Source organism: Mesoplodon densirostris, chromosome 6, assembly GCF_025265405.1.
Source record: "Mesoplodon densirostris isolate mMesDen1 chromosome 6, mMesDen1 primary haplotype, whole genome shotgun sequence".
Classification (NCBI taxonomy): domain Eukaryota; kingdom Metazoa; phylum Chordata; class Mammalia; order Artiodactyla; family Ziphiidae; genus Mesoplodon; species Mesoplodon densirostris.
The window spans coordinates 124,033,136-124,050,643 of NC_082666.1; the positions used below are offsets into that span (position 1 = coordinate 124,033,136).

Sequence of the window (17,508 nt, forward strand, 5' to 3'; positions counted from 1 at the left end):
TTCTTGAAGGCCAAGCTGAGGGAAGTAGGTGCTCTTGGTGGAAGTCACAATATGTTACACCACGGAGCTGAGAAACTAGGGCGCCCCTTCAGAAAACATCCTGCAACTCAGTTTAGCTGGTTCAGGTGAGCAGTTGGAAAGGAGGAGAAGAAAGTAGGCCAGCACTGTGCTCTAGACTGAGTGTTTGTGAGCCCCTCAACTTCGTGTGTTGAAATCCTAACCCTGATGTGATGGTATTAGGAGATGGGCCCTCAAGGAGATGATTAGGTCTTGAGGGTGGAGCCCTCATGAATGGGATTCGTGCCCTTTTTAGAAGAAACTCCAGAGAGCTCTCTTGTGCTTTCCTCCATGTGAGGACACAGTGAGAAGATGACTATCTATGAACCAAGAAACAAACTGTCGCCAGATACTGAATCTGCTGATGCCTTGATCTTGGACTGCCCAGCCTACAGAACTGTGAGAAATAAATGTCTGAGTTTATAAGCCACGCGATCTATGGTATTGTGTTATAGCAGCCAGAATGGACCACCATACATTGCCATACTCTTACTATTATAGGCTCCCCAGCCTATAATAATAAAGTGATTATTATAAGTAATACATTCCCACTGTAGGGATTTAGATAAACAGAAAAGAAAGCAGCAGCCATAAACGCACCTCCCTGGTGTGGGGCGGGGTGGAGGGGACCACTGTGAGCATCTCATATTTTATTCAAACCGTTCTTTAAAAAAAAAGTGTTTCAATATGAAAATTCAAATTCATGCACTTCTAATGAAACTTGGGCTGGATGGACAGAGGTTGGGAGCTTCTGGCTTCGGGTCAGATCAGTTTCCAAGATCTCTGCTGAGTCCTTCATTTTGCTTTCTTGGTTGTTCTAGGGAGTGGCGGAGGTTGAACTGGAACGGAACCTGAATCGGACTTTCAGAAGCTTCTTCAGAGCAAGTGATGAGGTGAGGGGTGTGGGAGCCAGGGTGGGGGGTAAGCAGGAAGCGGGAGCTGCAGGGGCGCAGATCCCCAGATGGCTTCCCTGGGAGGATGGGGGGATAGGGGATGTCAGGGTCTGGGAATAAGCAACTTGCCTTCTTTTCTTTGACTTCTGTAGTTAGGGCAGTTAGGGTCCTCACATCACTGGTCCCTTCATTAATGGGGAAAGGTCCTGTCCTCGCTGTCACACACCAGTAGGGCTTTGAAACCCAGATCAAAGCAGGATTATAATGGTGACAGTTTAGAAATTCTGCTGTTATTACCATTACCATTTTCATATGGATAATTGCTTATCAAAGTGCAGAATTAATTGATGCTTCTAACCCTTTTCTTGAACAACCACAGGAGCCTAGAATGCTTGAACGCGGTAGCCCCGCCCTCCTGTCTTACGTGTTAGGAGTCACTGTTGCTGTTGCTGTATCTGGTCAGTGCCTACTTAGCTGGCCTGATTTTTGCCAGTTTCTTTGCTGACCACTTCTGACCCCTCACTCTTTTATACTAAGTTCAAATTTCTTTCTTCCTGAAGTAGCTTCTTTTGTAGTTTTCTCAGTAAGAGTCTGTTAGCAGTAAACTCATAGTTTGTTGGCCTGAAAATATCTTTATTTTGCTTTCAATCCCAAAGAACAGTTTATCTGAGTATAGCATTCTAGGTTGACAATTCATTTCTTCTAGAAGCTTCTGTCATTGCTTGTAAGAAATTGGTCTCAGGTCTACCTTCTGATGTATTATTTGTCTTTTAGTCATGTCTGATCTGCAGTTCAGCCCATCTTTCATTTTGAAGGTTGCATTTGGTTCTTTTTCAAAGCATTCTGATCTCTTTCAGTAGAGTCTTGTTCTATTCTTGTTGTTCAGTTCCTTCTTTTGTCTTTAATCATTTCAAGCATACTCATTTTTCATTCTCTCTCTGTGCAAGTTCTATTCTGTGGTATTCCTGGAGAGTCTTGTTTTACTGTTTGCTCTGTTTGCTGTCTCCTGCAATGGGGCTTTAGTGTATGTGTGCAGGGGGTGGGGCAGGGGAGGGAGAGAGCTCTGTGATTTGGGTTTGTGAGCTCATCTTCAGCAGCGCTTCCTCTGCTCCAAGCTGCTTCAGCTGAGATGGAGGAAATGGCCCTCCTGGGTGGTTTAGCATGTGCTTCTCCTGCCAGGCCTTCTGGTGGCATTACCAGCCCAAGCTCACTTTTGCTGTTGTTGTTTACTTCACTTAGTGGGGGTTTCCAGATCTCGTAGTATGGCTTCAAACAGAAACACGTGTGAAGGCAGGCTTGTGGCTATGAATTCCTAGGGGAGCTTTTTTTGGTTTCCTCTTAGTACTAAACTGAATGGACCACCTCCTTTGACATCTCTCTGTCATGGTGGGTGGGTTCTTTCTAGTCCACCCTTTAACTGAGGACCCCAGATTGACTGGATTCACCGTGGAGGGGTGGAGAGGATCTCATTTTTACCTTCGCATCTGACCTAAGGTCTCATCTCTTGTTCCCACTGGTTGATACACCCAAGTCCTTACGTTCCCAAGACCCACAAGCACCCAGGAGCAGCCTTGGCCTTGGAGCTTGGTTGTGAGCTGCCTCTGCTCTGACCACTCAGGACCCGCCTAGCTCTCTTGGGCATTTAGCATGTGTGTATAGTCTGCTGGCATTTGTAGGGTTTTTAGATGCCCCGTTCCTACATATTTCCTTTGCTTGACCCATGACTTCCCTTCTAACTTTTCTCCCTCCAGACTTTTCTCACCACGAACAGAGTCTGTGAAATGGGTAAGAGACATTCTCAGGAGGGAATGGAGACAGGAGGGCCATGACGGGAACCAGCCAAACGTTAAATGAGCGTTTCCCCATCTGCCAGCTGTGGGCAGAAGCAGCCACCTGCCAGCCCTGAGCTAGTTAAGCCCTGACTTGCTTAACATAGATCCCCGCTGGTGAATCGCACTGACCCTACCCCTGGGCTGACCACACAGCCTTGGCTTCCTCTCCCCCATGAAGTTTTGGATTCAAGATCTTAAACAGTAAGAGCTTGGAGGACTCTCAGAGCTCTTCAGGGCAGATCCACCCTCTACTGGTTAGGACAGAGACCCAGGAGAGGAACTGACCTCTGCAGGGTCACCTGGTGCAGGCAGAGTGGAAATCAGGCCAGACCCCCAGCCAGGTCTCCTCTGTCCTAGTACCCTGGCCTCCCCTCCATCAGGCTCAGTTCCATCCCGTGAAGACAGCCCCTGTTCTCCCTCCCAGTTTGGATATAAGTGAGGACCCAGAGCCGGGAGCAGACTGGCGCTTATCCCCTTGACTCCTGGATCCAGCACTATTCCCACAGAACCTTGTTTGACCCCAAGCCTGTGACTTTGCCATCATCCCCTTGTATTTTCATTAATAATGATGATTGCTATCACTTGTTTGAGCACCTACTGTGTGCATCAGACACTGGGTTAGCCCCCTTTAGTGATATTGTTTATATATATTTCTCGTAACATCCGTAAAAACTCTCACTATTATCTCTATTCTACAGATGAGGAAAATGGGTCTCAGAAGAGTTACAGAATTTGTCCAGAGTGGCCAGGCCGGGGTTAAACTCCTGCAAGCCTAAAGCCCATACTCCTCTCACTGGTCAGGAACCCCTCTCCCTTCCCTCCTTCCACCTCTTTACTTATTCACATTGTCAGTCGTTCAGTCCTTCATTCCTCAGAAGTTTTGAGCGCACACTTGGTGTGAGGCAGGGGCAGGTGTCCAAACGCACGAGTCAGAGTCATTGCCCTCCGGGAGCCCAAGTCTCTTGGGGAGACAGAGAGCAGTAATACAAGAAGGAGAGAGGGTGAAGGGTCTCAGAGGTGTTGGAACTTGAACACCTGACCCAGAGGGTGGGAGAGGAAACCAGTGGCTTTTTGTAGGAGGACTCTTTGTGAGTACCCCAGAGGAGCCCAGCCTCAGCAAGATGGTCACCGAGGAGGACATCCAGTTCTATGTTCAGCAGTTCAAGAAGTCTGGTTTCAGGTAAAGAGAACAGAACCCCAGGAGAACACAGGAGAGAGAAGGTGGGCAGACAGGGGCTCTTCTGGTCTCGCAGTGCAGGGTGAGGCCCAGTGCCAGCTCAGTCCCAGTGAAAGCCTGGCCAGCCTCTGCTTGAATGCCTCCAGTGCCGGGAGGATCACTATCTGACGATGCTCAGCCTGATCTAGTTTGGAGAGTTCAGCTTGTTCTCCCTTATGCTTAGGGGCCCCTTCAGAGTAGATGTTTTTAACTTTTTTTCAGTGGTGACCTCTGTGAGGATCAGATGACAGCTCTGAGTTCTTACTTCAGAAAAACACAAAAACCCACGTAACCTCAAAGACTGCATACATATTCGGTGGTGGGGGCGGTGGTTATAGGCTCAGCTTTACTGAGCTCTAACTCACATACCATAGAATTCACCCTCTGAGAGTGTACAGTTCAATGGTTTTTAGTCATGTCATGGAGCTGCGCCATCACGATACATTTTATGGATCGCCACGATCCATTTTAAAGTGCTCTCATCTCCCCAAAAGCAGCTCTGTTCCCTTTCGCGGTCACCCCCACCTCCCCTGGGCCCCTAGTTCTGATCACTCACCCATCTGCTCTCCGTCCCCCTGGAGCTGCCTGTTCCAGATGTTTCACGCAAACGGAGTCGTACGCTGTGTGGTCCTTTGTGTGTGGCCCCTTTCACTCTGGTTCGCCCATGTTGTAGTCTCTGCCAGACTTCGTTCCTTTTTCTCAGGTCTGTTTTTATGCTGTGGCGCAGGGCCCTGCCCTGAAATCACTGAGAGTCCCTCTTAACAGGCCCTTTTCTGCATGTCCCTTCAAGTATTTGGATATTGCAAACCTTCGAAGCTCGTGAGTCCTTCAGGGGCGCCGCAGGTCACCGCGTTTCCATCCTCCTCCTCTCTCCTCACGCCTCCATCCTTCACTCAGACCCGGGGGCGCAGAAGGAGCCCAACAGCAGGACCGCCTTCGTCAGCCCAGCCCACACGTTCACAGTGTGGCGACCTTGGCCGTGAACAGCCGTGGTGGCCTTTAGACCCCAGTGTCTCCAGTATCACAATTTCAACCCTTCCCTAAGCATCTCCTTTCTTCCCCCCCCCCCGCAACCCGAAGTGGGTGACAATTTAAGAGTCTCAGACTGGGGGACAGAGGTTCTCTGGAAGGGAACGTATAGGCAATCCGATCCAACCCCTCCTTGCACAGCAGGGAAAATTAGAAGTCCCCAAAGGGCACGTGGCTTGTCCAAGGTCTTTCCAGGCCCTCCCTTTCACCGGAAGCCTCAAGGGCCGGACAGCACCAACCCATTCCATACCTGAGGATTGGGAGAGTGCTCCAGGTACAGCCCTGGGGCCACCCTACCTGTCCGGAGGAGACACCTCGGCATCACTTCCCGATGTCACATTAGAAGGAAGCACCTCCCGGTGGCCCTTTTCTGTGGGCTCCCTGGGACAGGGGAGTGGCCCTGGCTGGTGAGGGCACTAAACCAGGCTCCCCACCCCCCATCTTCCGAGACAGTCCCGGGAGAAAATGGAGAGTCTTGTAGGGCTGACTTCTGTGTGTCCCCGGATGTCCACTTCAGAGAACATCAGCCCTCAGCCCAGCGCTGTGCCTGCACCAGGCCGTGCTCGATAAAGCCTGGCAGGCACGGAGGGTACCGGGGTGTGAATCCTGGGCTCTGTTCTCTTCACCCTGCAGGAGGCTTTGCTCTTTCTGGGAAGACTGGCTCTATGCTGAGCGGGTTGCTGGTGGGGTCTGTAGCACAAGCATCTACTAAAAGCTTTCCGCTTTTTATTCCCTTGTCCGCCCCTCCCAGGGGCCCTCTAAACTGGTACCGAAACATGGAAAGGAACTGGCAGTGGGGCTGCAAAGGCTTGGGAAGGAAGGTGAGTTCGGCGCTGTTTTCCTCCCCGACAAGTCACCCTTCGGGCATCCATGGACCCAACTGGTAGGCCGCTGGGTCAGAGCCAGGGGTGGACAGACCGGCCGGCTGCTTTTGGAGGTGCCTCCACTGCAGGGTTTCCTCTTAGGACCTCTTTTGCTGCTACTTCTCCTGGAACGGCAGAGGGTGGGGACAGGGTGGGGACAGGGCTCTGCCAGGTGACTGCAGCAGCGGTCTAGACCGCCTAGGTCTCCCGGCAGTGCCCTGGCTCAGGGTGCAGGTGGTCCTGTTAACTCCAGAAGTAACAAGGATGCAGCTCCTGGCTCACAGAGGAACATCACGTGCTCTCAGAGAGACGGGGCTTTAACCTCCGGCTGCTTCACCTCGACCGAGTCAGTCCGAGTCTCAGTTTCCTTGTTTGTCAAGCAGAAGACAGGTTTCCAACCCCTGGGTCTGCAAAGGGAGTAACGGGATCCCTGGTTTACATTCAAAACATTAAAAACTTAAGGGAAATTGCATTTTCACACTCCTCAGCTCACTCGGTAGCCCTGGCCATCTTCTTGATTCAGTCACAAATGAACGGCCCTCCATATGCCAGGAATGGTGCAAATAACACAGGCGAGGTCCTGACCTCACGGGGTTGGGTCTTGGGGCAGTAGAGCATAAAAACAGTGGTTCAGAGCAGGCTGGGCAGAGAGTCGGCCTGGGATGTGTGCCCTGTGCCCTGTGTGACCTTGGGCAAGGCACTTAACCACTCTGTTCTCCGTGGCCGCTAATACGGAAGTGACAAGAATGGTGCCTACCTCAGGCAGGGGCTGTGTAAGGATAAAGTGGCTTGACGCCCATCAAATGCTGAGTTAGAACAGTGCCTAGTACGTAGTAGTGGTTTAATTAATGCTCTTTAGCCTATCATCACTCTAATCTGTGATGGGCAAAAAGGACAAAACTGCAGTTTGATTGGCAGACTCTCTCAAAGCATGAGGGACGAGGATGAGGTCTTCGGGGAGGTGAACCCCGATGGCAGTAGGTTTGGGGATCCCCTCTTCTGCAGTTTCCTTCCAGATCTTCCTCCTCTCCCACCTCCTCCCATTGCCTCCGCCACCACTTTACGTTTTCACCTGGAACATTCTAGAGTATCCATCCCACCCCCACAGCGGCCTCAGGATTCGTTTCAGCCACAAAACCACCACTGGGTCTTCAACCCTTGGTGAACGGGGCGCAGTGAGAAGCGCACAGTTCTGCCTTGTAGGTAAAAAACGGTGCGCATGCCTTAGCCAGGGACAGTGAACGCCATTTGGAAATTGTCATGGTAGCTTGAGAACACAGAGTAAGAGGAGGTTCTCTCGACCTTGCGGTGCCCCATGTCTCAGGAGACAAAAAGTGAAGTCCCTTTGCTGCTGGTAATGTCACACTGGCCCCAGCGTGGCTGGCCCAGTCACCCTCCGGCTGCCCTTGTGAAGCGTCCGTTCCATTCATAGACAAGGAATATTGATCTCCATCTAAGGGCATCTTTCCTCCTTCCCAGTGTCATTTGTTTGGTGTCAGGAATATCAGTCTCACAGGGTGGACCACACGCATGTTCTTACTTATACACACACACACACACACAGAGCCTGTGTGGTCAGTACATGGCTGAATCCATCCGTAGGAGAAAAACACATTTTTTTCCTCCTGTGTGTCTCCTTTACTTTCACACAAATCACTTTCTTTCTGACACTTCTTATCACCAAATGTGGGGAGGGTTTTCCACACACCACCAAGCAGTTCTCTGCAACACCAGCTGGGTGGCCTACAATTTAACTCAGTTCTGGCACCATCTACCTGGAGGCGGTGTCAGAGCCCACAGGTTAAGGGCTCAGTCCCACAAGACTGCTCCCCACTTCAGACGCCAACCCCAAGTCCAGGTTGTTATCTGTGCTTCCTTCCAACTGGTTGGCTATAAATTGGAGGCTCCCAGGACCTCCTCCTTGGGTCTATTAATTTTCTAGAGTGGCTCACAGAACTCTGGGAAACACTTACGTTCACTAGTTTATTAAAGGATTTGATCAAGGACACAGATGAACCGCCAGATGAAGGAATCCACAGGGTGAGGTCTGGGACGGTCCCAAGCCCAGGAGCCTCTCTCCCTGTAGAGCTGAGGTGTGTTATCCTTTTGGTGTGGATTTCACCAACCTAGAAGCTCTCCAAGCTCCTGGCTACTGGGATTCTGTGGATGTTTATGGAGTCTTCCTCACGTAGATGCGATCAATTATTAACTCCACTTCCAGCCCCTCATCCCTTTCGCCTTCCAGACGTGGGGGAGAAGGAGGTGGCTGAAAATCCCAAGTGTCTAATCACGGCTTTGTCTTCCTGGTGACCAGCCCCCACCCAGGAGCCCAGCCAGAGTCACCTCATTGGAACAGAAGTGCTCTTATCACTTAAGAATTTACAAGGGTTTCAGGGGCTCTATGCCGGGAAGCGGGGGCAGAGAGCAAGATACACATTTTCTAATCTCACACACCATCGTTTCAGATCTTTAGTAATACTGGCGCCTCCTTCACGCAAAGCACGTGGTGGAAACAGAGCCAGAGCACAGTGGAACTGTGAGGGGTCTTCTGCGGGGGAGTTAATAGTGGAGGAGGCCCCGCGGTGTGAAAATAACATCTTCTCGCCCGGGTGAGGGAGGGCCTGAGCGTGGAGGCTGCTTCTCCTTCCCGTTACCCCTCCCCAGATCCTGATCCCGGCCCTGATGGTCACCGCAGAGAAGGACTTCGTGCTCGTTCCTGAGATGTCCAAGCATATGGAGGAGTGGGTAAGGCAATGGTCCTGCTCGGGGCCATCGGGGCTTCTTGGAGGAGGGTGCAGGCGTCTCAGAGGATGAAGAATCGGGTGTTTGGGGGAACCACTCACTTGACGAGGGCTTCCTCAGCAGCATCACTCGCCTTTTGGGAGCAGCGATGAAGACTGCTCCCCGGGCTTCCCTGGTGGCGCAGTGGTTGAGAGTCCGCCTGCCGATGCAGGGGACGCGGGTTCGTGCCCCGATCCGGGAAGATCCCACATGCCGCGGAGCGGCTGGACCCGTGAGCCATGGCTGCTGAGCCTGCGCGTCCGGAGCCTGTGCTCCGCAACGGGAGAGGCCACAACAGTGAGAGGCCCGCGTACCGCAAAATTAAAAAAATTTTAAAAAAAGACTGCTCCTTCCTGGACTTCCCTGGTGGTCCAGTGGTTAAGACTCCACGCTTCAGGGAACTAAGATCCCACATGCCACGCGGTGTGGCCAAAAGAAAAAGAAAAAGACTGCTGCTTCCTCTCCCCTTCACTGATGCACTCTCTCATCACTCACTCATTCTTTCATTTCATGGGCTTTTCCTGTGCACTTAGGTGAGTTGGGACAGTGCTAGATACCAGGGGGGTAAAGATGAATGGGGTATAGACCCCACCCCGCAGGAGGTCACGTCCAGCTGTTCACCCCACATGCAGGAGGCTTGTGTGGACAAGGGCACAACTGGGAGCGAGGGCTTCACAGAGGTGCTGACCACTGCCTCTGGCCTTGAGGAACTCCTAAGCCTTGCCTGGCAGAGAGAGAACGGGAGAGGAGACAGGGTGTTGAGAGGTGAGGATAGATGAGAGAGGTCAGAGGGTGCAGCTGGGAGGTTATCCTGAGCCCCCTGGGCCAGGCTGAGCTGTGTGGACCTATGGGTGAGGGGACCATTGAAGTGAAGAGATGGGTATCAAACCTGTGTTTTGGAAGCACACTCTGCTGAAAGCGTGGAGCTTGGTAGGGATTGGGAGAGCTGCAAGTGGGGTCACTGTGACTGCTCGTGTATCCTGGCTGGATGCTGAGAGCGTTCGCCTGCACTTGGCAGTGGCTTTGTTAGCATCGTCCAGTGCGGTGGAGAGAGTGTGTTTCAAGGGATGTTGCCAAGGACGCCCTTTGTGGGTGGTGGAGCCAGTCAAGGGAGGGCTGTGACCCACTTCGGGGATTCAGGTGCCAAAAGAGAGACTGAACAGCCCTGCGTGCAGACCACCAGGGAGGAGGGAGGCGACATGGGAAGGGGACGCAGTCATGGCTACAGGGCAAGAGCCAAGCTCGACCCGGCATTTTCCAGGCAGTGAACGGGCCTAGTCCTAATGGTTCTGGAGGGAGACAATCTGTTGTGATGAGTATGGGTCAGCCTGAATTTGAATCTTAGCTCAGCCACTCTCTGTGTGGCCTTGGGCCAATTACCTAACCTCTCTGAGCCTTCATATTACCCAAAAGATCATGGTCAAAGATAAATAAGGCAGGGCTTCCCTGCTGGCACAGTGGTTAGGAATCCGCCTGCCAATGCAGGGGACACGGGTTTGAGCCCTGGTCCAGGAAGATCCCACGTGCCGCAGAGCAACTAAACCCGTGCGCCACAACTACCGAGCCCGCGAGCCACAACTACTGAGCCCACGTGCCAGAACGACTGAAGCCCGTGCACCTAGAGCCCGTGCTCCGTAACAAGAGAAGCCACTGCAATGAGAAACCGCGCACTGCAACGAAGAGTAGCCCCTGCTCGCTGCAACTAGACAAAGCCCGCGAGCAGCAACGAAGACCCAACGCAGCCAAAAATAAATAAATAAAGTAAATGTATATAAAAACAAGATAAATAAGGCAGTGCATGTGGAGCATCTAGCACATAGTAGGAGCTTGATCAGTGGTCATTCCTTTCCTAAATCACGTGGGGTTTTCAGGGGGGCGGCCCACCGGGAGCAGAGAACTTGCCTTCTGCCATTTACTTTTCCGGGTGGGGTTTTCTTCCAGATCCCCCACCTGAAAAGGGGTCACATTAAGGATTGTGGACACTGGACACAGATGGAGAAGTAAGGAGATGGGGGTCCCTGGGTGGGGGACGTCAGGGCTCCCTGTTCGCCTCCCATAAGCCGCTTACTTTACCACCTCTGCCTTCGCCTGAGTGAGGGAGTGCGTCCAGACAGATGCGAATTGCCTTCTGTTCCCTTTCCAGGCCCACGGAGTTGAATCAGATCCTCATTGAGTGGCTGGAGACTGACGCCAGAGACCCACCGGAGGTCTCGAAGCTTTAGGGTGTGACTTGTGTCAGCCGCCAGCAGGCACTGCAACCGCTTCATCTGCTGGGGGCGCTTCTCTGGTACCCGGCTGGGGCCTTACCCACATCTCTCAAAACCAGCAGCGTTGTTCTGAAGGGGTTCGCAGCAAAGAGTGATTTTCTCTAAATGAAATGAGTCAGATTTGACATCATTTTAGATACAGGAAAAATCACGTGTGATTAATCCTCTGGGTATAAACGGATCCCTTTATGTCTAAGGATGGTTAGTGTTCCGTGGGGGACAACGGGATGGCCGGGGGTGATTTCTCTTTGATAATCAAGTCAGCGTTTTCATGATGCAAAATCAGCAATTTAGAAGCTCTTCAGCAGAGATGGGAACTCCTTTATTCAATAAAATGAAGACAACTGGGATAGCGCTCTTTGTGTTCTTGGGAGGAAAGCAGAGTGATTGTTCTAAGAAAGTATCGCGTTTGGGTGAACACTGTTTCCTCTGCTCTGACTCTACGAGTCTCTGCATGATCTGGAACAGTGCTGTCTGGTAGAACTTTCTTTTTTTATTAATTTATTTTATTGAAGTATAGTTGATTTACAATGTGTTAATTTCTGCTGTAGAGCAAAGTGATTCAGGTACCTATGTGTATCCATTCTTTTTCATATTCTTTTCCATGATGGTTTGGTTTTTTTTTTTTTTTTTTTTTTCTTTTTTTGCGGTATGCGGGCTTCTCACTGTTGTGGCCTCTCCCGCTGCGGAGCACAGGCTCCGGACGCGCAGGCCCAGCGGCCATGGCTCACGGGCCCAGCCGCTCCGCGGCATATGGGATCCTCCCAGACCGGGGCACGAACCCGTATCCCCTGCGTCGGCAGGCGGACTCTCAACCACTGCGCCACCAGGGAGGCCCTCCATGATGGTTTATCACAGGATATTGAATATACTTCCCTGTGCTCTACAGTAAGACTTTGTTGTTTATCCATTCTATATGTAGTAGTTCGCATCTGCTAACCCCAAACTACTAATCCATCCCTCCCCCACCCCCCTCCCCCTTGGCAACCACAAGTCTGTTCTCTATGTCTGCGAGTCTGTTTCTGTGTTGTAAATAAGTTCATTTGTATCATATTTCAGATTCCACATGTAAGTGATATCATATGGTTTTTGTCTTTCTCTGACTTACTTCACTTAGTATGACAACCTCTAGGTCCATCCATGTTGCTGCAAATGGCAGTATTTCATTCTTTTTTATGGCTAATATTCCATTGTATATATGTACCACATCTTCTTTACCCATTCATCTGTTGATGGACACTTAGGTTGCTTCCATGTCTTGGCTATTGTAAATAGTGTTGGAACAAACATAGGGTGCATGTATCTTTTCAAACTATAGTTTTCTCCAGATATATGCCCAGAAGTGGGATAACAGGCTCAGATGGCAACTCTATTTTGAGCTTTTTGGGGAACCTCCGTACTGTTTTCATAGTGGCTGCACCAACTTATATTCCCGTGGAACTTTCTGTCACGATTGAAATGGTCGGTTCTGTGCTACCAGATAGAGTGGCCACCAGCCACGTGTAGCCATGTGCCCTGTCTCCTGCTCTGTTGGCATGGTGTGCTCACCAATCTATGTTCACCTCCCTCGCTGCTCTTTCTGCAGGCAAGCTTGTGGACAAGGCGGTGTCTCCAGGCTGAATTCTGAATTAGGATGAATGTAAATTAACCAGGCAGAAAAGGGTATGTATGTCCAGGTGTGTGCAGAAAGCAAGGGGCAGATTAGAAATGTTAACAGCGATCATTCTTAAATACCCCTGTGTGCCTGGAGCCCTACACTGACCAACTCTTATCCTTCCCATTTAACAGATGGGAAAACTGAGGTTCAGATAATTTGCCCAAGGTCACTTGGCTAGTGCAGGGCAGAGCCTAGATTCAGATGCATGCTGTCTGGTTCTGAAGGCTGAGCGCCTTCTATGAAAAGCTCTTTTCTTTTTTAAATCTGGGGGAGACTACCCAGACCAAATCCCTGCTCGGCCACTGACCACAGAGTGACCTCGAGAAAGAGGTCACTGTGCTTCAGTTTCCTCTATTAGAAAAGGACATTAATAGCACCAAACTCATAGGTGGTCGTGAGTATTAAATGAGTGAATACATACAGGGCCCTAGAACGGTGCCTGGCACAGAGGAAGTGCTACTGAAGTATTAGCCATAAAATTTCCGGTTTATCCCAGGATGAGGCTTCTGAGGGCTTTAAACTTCCAGCCAGCCCACCACCACCTCCTCCCCTTTGGATCAGAGAATTAAAGGACTCATTTAAAAAGCAAATGTGTGCTCTGGGGGAATGACTACAGAAGCCGGCTAACATTATTTCACTAACTGCGTGTGTCCAGGCTTATTTGTCCGGTTGGAGGAAACAAGAATCTCAGAACATCTCTCATCTGAAGGAGCACAAGTAGGCAAACCTATTCGGCCTGTCTCCGTTTCCAGTATTCTACCCAGTAATCTCTGTAAACCATGCAAAACGTTCAGAAATCCTACTCTTTCGGCAAATAAGGGCCGGACGAATCTAGTTCATAGCATTGCAGCACAAATATCACCAGTCATACAAGATGGAGGGTCATAAAAAAAACACTCCATTGGAAAAGGTCTTTAGGTCATTCCCGAAAATAGTTTTCGGATGCCTTGTTAAGTACAAGTTGTTTGAAGTATGTTCAAACTGATTTGATTTTAAAATGTTATTTTTATTTCAGACTTCCAAGGGCATAAATAACAAGTGTATTTACCTCTGCAGAGGGAAATAGCTTTTTAAAAGAGGCATGGAAGACCCCACCCACATATCAGTGAGATCATAGAGCTCCCTCCAGGGACCTGAGATCACTCACAGTTTCTGTCCTCACACTCGGTGGCTGTCAACTAGCAGGGTCCAAGGTTTCCAGGAGAAATATCTTCTAAACATGCATCTATTTAGAACATGCGACAAAAAGCTATTCCTGTCTCTCTTGGGGTATAATGAACCCATGGTTTTAGGCCTGGAAGTGACTCTAAGGCCCACTGTTCACAGTGACATTACCATGAGCACAAATTAAAACTAAACAATGGTTAAAATATGTAGGTCAGAAGCTCAAAGGTTTTGGCAACAAGCATTGGGTGGGAAATACCAGGCCTCGCAGTTCAAAGGAATCCATCTGGCCACAAATAAAATACGTTCTTGGCAGTTGTGGAAGTTTCTCCCCAGTGTTGGCTGCTGCACCCAATTGTTAATTGTTTCTTCTGCCAGACTGTCAGGTTTTTGGGATTGGAGCTTGCCTGTCTAGGTGATTCATCCTTGATCCTAGCCCAGCGCATGCCTGGTGTTTTGAATGGGTAAATGAGTTCGTTTCAAATGCTTGATTTTTGATGTCCTGCTTCATGAGATGGATGACCAATTGTCTGAGTATTTTCACTGTTCCAAGCCTTGGTAGATCTCTTACTGTTGGCATGTGTGCCGATAGCGCTAAATTCAGGAGAAGACATCCAGATTCTAGACGTCGACACATCTTCCCTAGGATCCATTGGATAAACCACGAGGGTATGTCACTGAGCTTCTGCTTCATGAAACAAATGCGGTAATTATTTTAATAAGACAGTTGAAGTATTTAAAGATACTGTAGGTTTTTACAGCTTTCATGTTTATAAGGTATGGGTAGTCATTTTGGCAGTTTACCTAAATACATTTTGTCTTATTTCCATACATATTTCCTGGATGTTGAGGCTGGCACCTGCTTTAGAAAGAATACCAGTGATACCCCTATTCCTGTAAGTTCACTTTTTTAAAATTGTGGTCAAACTTGCATAACATAAAATTTACCATTTTTCAGTGCACAGCTCAGTGGCATTAAGTACATTCACACTGCTGTGTAACCATCACCACCGTCCATCTCCTCAACCTTCTTATCTTCCCAAGCAACCCTGTCCCCATTAAACACTAACTCCCTTTTCTCCATCCCCCAGTTCCTGGAATCCCCCATTCTAGTTTCTGTCTCTATAAATTTGGCTACTCTAGCTACTTCATATAAGTGGATTCATACCGTATTTGTCTTTTTGTAACTGGCTTATTTCACTTAGTATAAGATCCTGTCAGGAAGGAAGAAAACTTTCCTCTACTGTGTTCTTCTGGCTGGTCTAAGAATTAAATTGACGTGAGATAGATTAACAGGAAAGATCGAATTTAATTTTGCACATAACGGGAACCCTACATACACTAGAGGGTCGGAGAGAGAAAGGTAAAATGAGGTATATATGCCACCCTGAGCTAAGGAATGGGATAGGAGCCTGGGGCTTCCAAGGACAGGAGGGTCATTCACAGGATGATAAAAGGAAGAGCAGGTGCCGGGCACTTAGGTATTTGCCCTGCCATATACATGGTGCCATTATCTCTGGTAATAACTCTTTTCTGGGAAAAATCCCCAATTTAAATTCTTGTAGGTAGTTGAGGAAGGAGCAGTAGTTTCTCTTGAACCCACAGGGGCTCTATTGCCTTTAGGTCTTCGTGCAAAAGTAACACACTTTGGGGAGGCTCGTTCTGAGCCCCTAAAATCCTCAAGGCTCATCCATGTTGTGGCCTGTGTCAGAATTTCCTTCCTTTTTAAGGCTGAATAATATGGCGTTGTATGTATATTCCACATTTTGTTTATCCAGTCATATATCAGTTGACACTTGGGTGTACAAGTATCACTTAAAGCCCCTGCTTTCAGTTCTTCTGTGTACGTACCCAGAGGTGGGATTGCTGGATCATACGATAATTCTCTCCACTGTACTGTTTTCCACACCGACTGAATCATTTTACATTCCCATCAGCAATGCAAAGGGTTTCAGTTTCTCCACATCATCATCATCACCTGTTGTTTTCTGAGTTTTGGGTAATAGCCATCCTAATGGGTTTGAAGTGGCATCTCTTTGTAGTTTTGATTTGCATTTCCCTAATACTAAGTGATGAGCATCTTTTCATGTGCTATTCACCATTTGTATATCTTCTTTGGAGAAATGTGCATTCTTTGCCCATTTTTAAATCAGGGTTGGGTTTTGGTTGTTGAGTTGTAGGTTCTTTATATACTCTGGATATTAATCTATTATATGATTTGCAAATATTTTCTCCCATTCTGCAGGTCATAAACTCACTTTTTAATCAGGTAGAAATTTACTTCCAATTTTAAAAGGACCTGGGTTAGGACCTAACCTCTGTTTTGTATGTAGTTCCTTACTGTTTTCCATAAACTTGCTGCCAAGATGGACGGGCAGAACACCTCAGCACTGGGGAGCTTGTGTGACTATTTGGCTTGTGTCAGAATTTGGAAGACAAAAACAATTCTGTGTTTATGCAAATCAAGGTAAGAAAAATCCAGAGAAAGCCCCCAACAGTGGTCTTTGTTGCCATTGGAATAGATTGAGGAGATGTATTATTTGGTCAGTGTCTCCATCAGTTATCCTGGACTGAGACGGAAGAGAACCCTAAGAAGCAGGGGATACTTTAAACCTTGCCATCCAGCTTTGTCATTTGTTGAATGAACTTTATGCCTTACAGCAGCCTTTTTATTTATTTATTTTTAATAGATCTTTGTTGGAGTATAATTGCTTCACAATACTGTGTTAGTTTCTGTTGCATGACAGAGCGAATCAGCCATCTGCATACACATGTCCCCATATCCCCTCCCTCTTGAGCCTCCCTCCCTCCCATCTTCCCTATCCCCCCTCTAGGTCATCGCAAAGCACCGAGTAGATCTCCCTGGGCTGGGCTGCTGCTTCCCACCAGCCAACTCTTTTACATTCGGTACAGGAGCCTTTTTAAAGAGAACGAGCTGGCTGAGTGGGACTAGGAAGTAATATCTACCGATCAGAAATCATTAAACAGTCTTCCAAATGTTCGCAGTGTTTCAAAGAAATGTGTTAAGTTACTATGTACAAATTGTATAGTAAGGACTCGTTTTCACTGATTAGTAAGCACAGGAGGGGAAAAGATTTTTTTTTAAAAGCTTCAGTGGCCATCGAGATGGTAACATTAATTTCCCTTGCCAACAAATGTTTGAAAAAGTTAAGACTCGGCAAGTATAGAACAAGCTGAGCCCTTCAGACGAGAAGAAATGAGCAATAGACCATCGACCTCAACCACGAGATGGTGGCGAGGCAGATTGAATTAACTGATAGACACCATTTTTGCTGATCTTTATATTTCTTTTCATGTCATTTTATTTTTTCAAAAAGGTGATTCATAAAAGTGATGCGACTGGCTTGGGGGTGAGGGAGGAAGCGTTCCGTGCAAGGGCAGTAGCACGGGGTGAAGAAAGCAAGCCTGGTGGGTGACTCCAGGCTTCAGGAAAGCTCAGCAGAGGAGGGAAGGGAGCCTGCAGGCAGTCTGGGGGCACAGTCCAGGCCCACCGACACCCATGGCATCCAGCTTCTGGAATGTCCTGCCTCAGAGTGCATTCACCCAAAGGAGAAAACCTGGCTCCCACTGTAGTTGCAGAGGAACATCTGTGGGTGGGCACAGGGTACATTTCGCCTGAAGCTGAGGGACAGGGCTTGAGGGTGAGCGGGAAGCAAGCTATTTATGTGGGGTGGCATCAGGCTGTCCCCTGCCCTCCTGGCCATGGGCCTCTTTGCCCTCCTGGCACC

At 48.9% G+C, this 17,508-nt stretch overlaps 1 protein-coding gene across 2 annotated transcripts in view; it reads left to right on the plus strand.

Annotated features, from left to right (window-relative positions):
• Positions 1 to 11,207, plus strand: part of EPHX2 (epoxide hydrolase 2) — a 60,013-nt gene extending 48,806 nt beyond the window's left edge. For both annotated transcript variants that reach the window (XM_060101397.1, XM_060101398.1), the window contains exons 13-19: positions 879 to 950; positions 2,702 to 2,735; positions 3,860 to 3,962; positions 5,779 to 5,848; positions 8,555 to 8,635; positions 10,613 to 10,671; positions 10,815 to 11,207. In XM_060101397.1, the coding sequence (XP_059957380.1) occupies positions 879 to 950; positions 2,702 to 2,735; positions 3,860 to 3,962; positions 5,779 to 5,848; positions 8,555 to 8,635; positions 10,613 to 10,671; positions 10,815 to 10,893 (498 nt within the window). In that variant the 3' untranslated portion in view covers positions 10,894 to 11,207. The remainder of the gene's footprint in view (positions 1 to 878; positions 951 to 2,701; positions 2,736 to 3,859; positions 3,963 to 5,778; positions 5,849 to 8,554; positions 8,636 to 10,612; positions 10,672 to 10,814) is intronic.
• Positions 11,208 to 17,508: the final 6,301 nt, after the last annotated feature.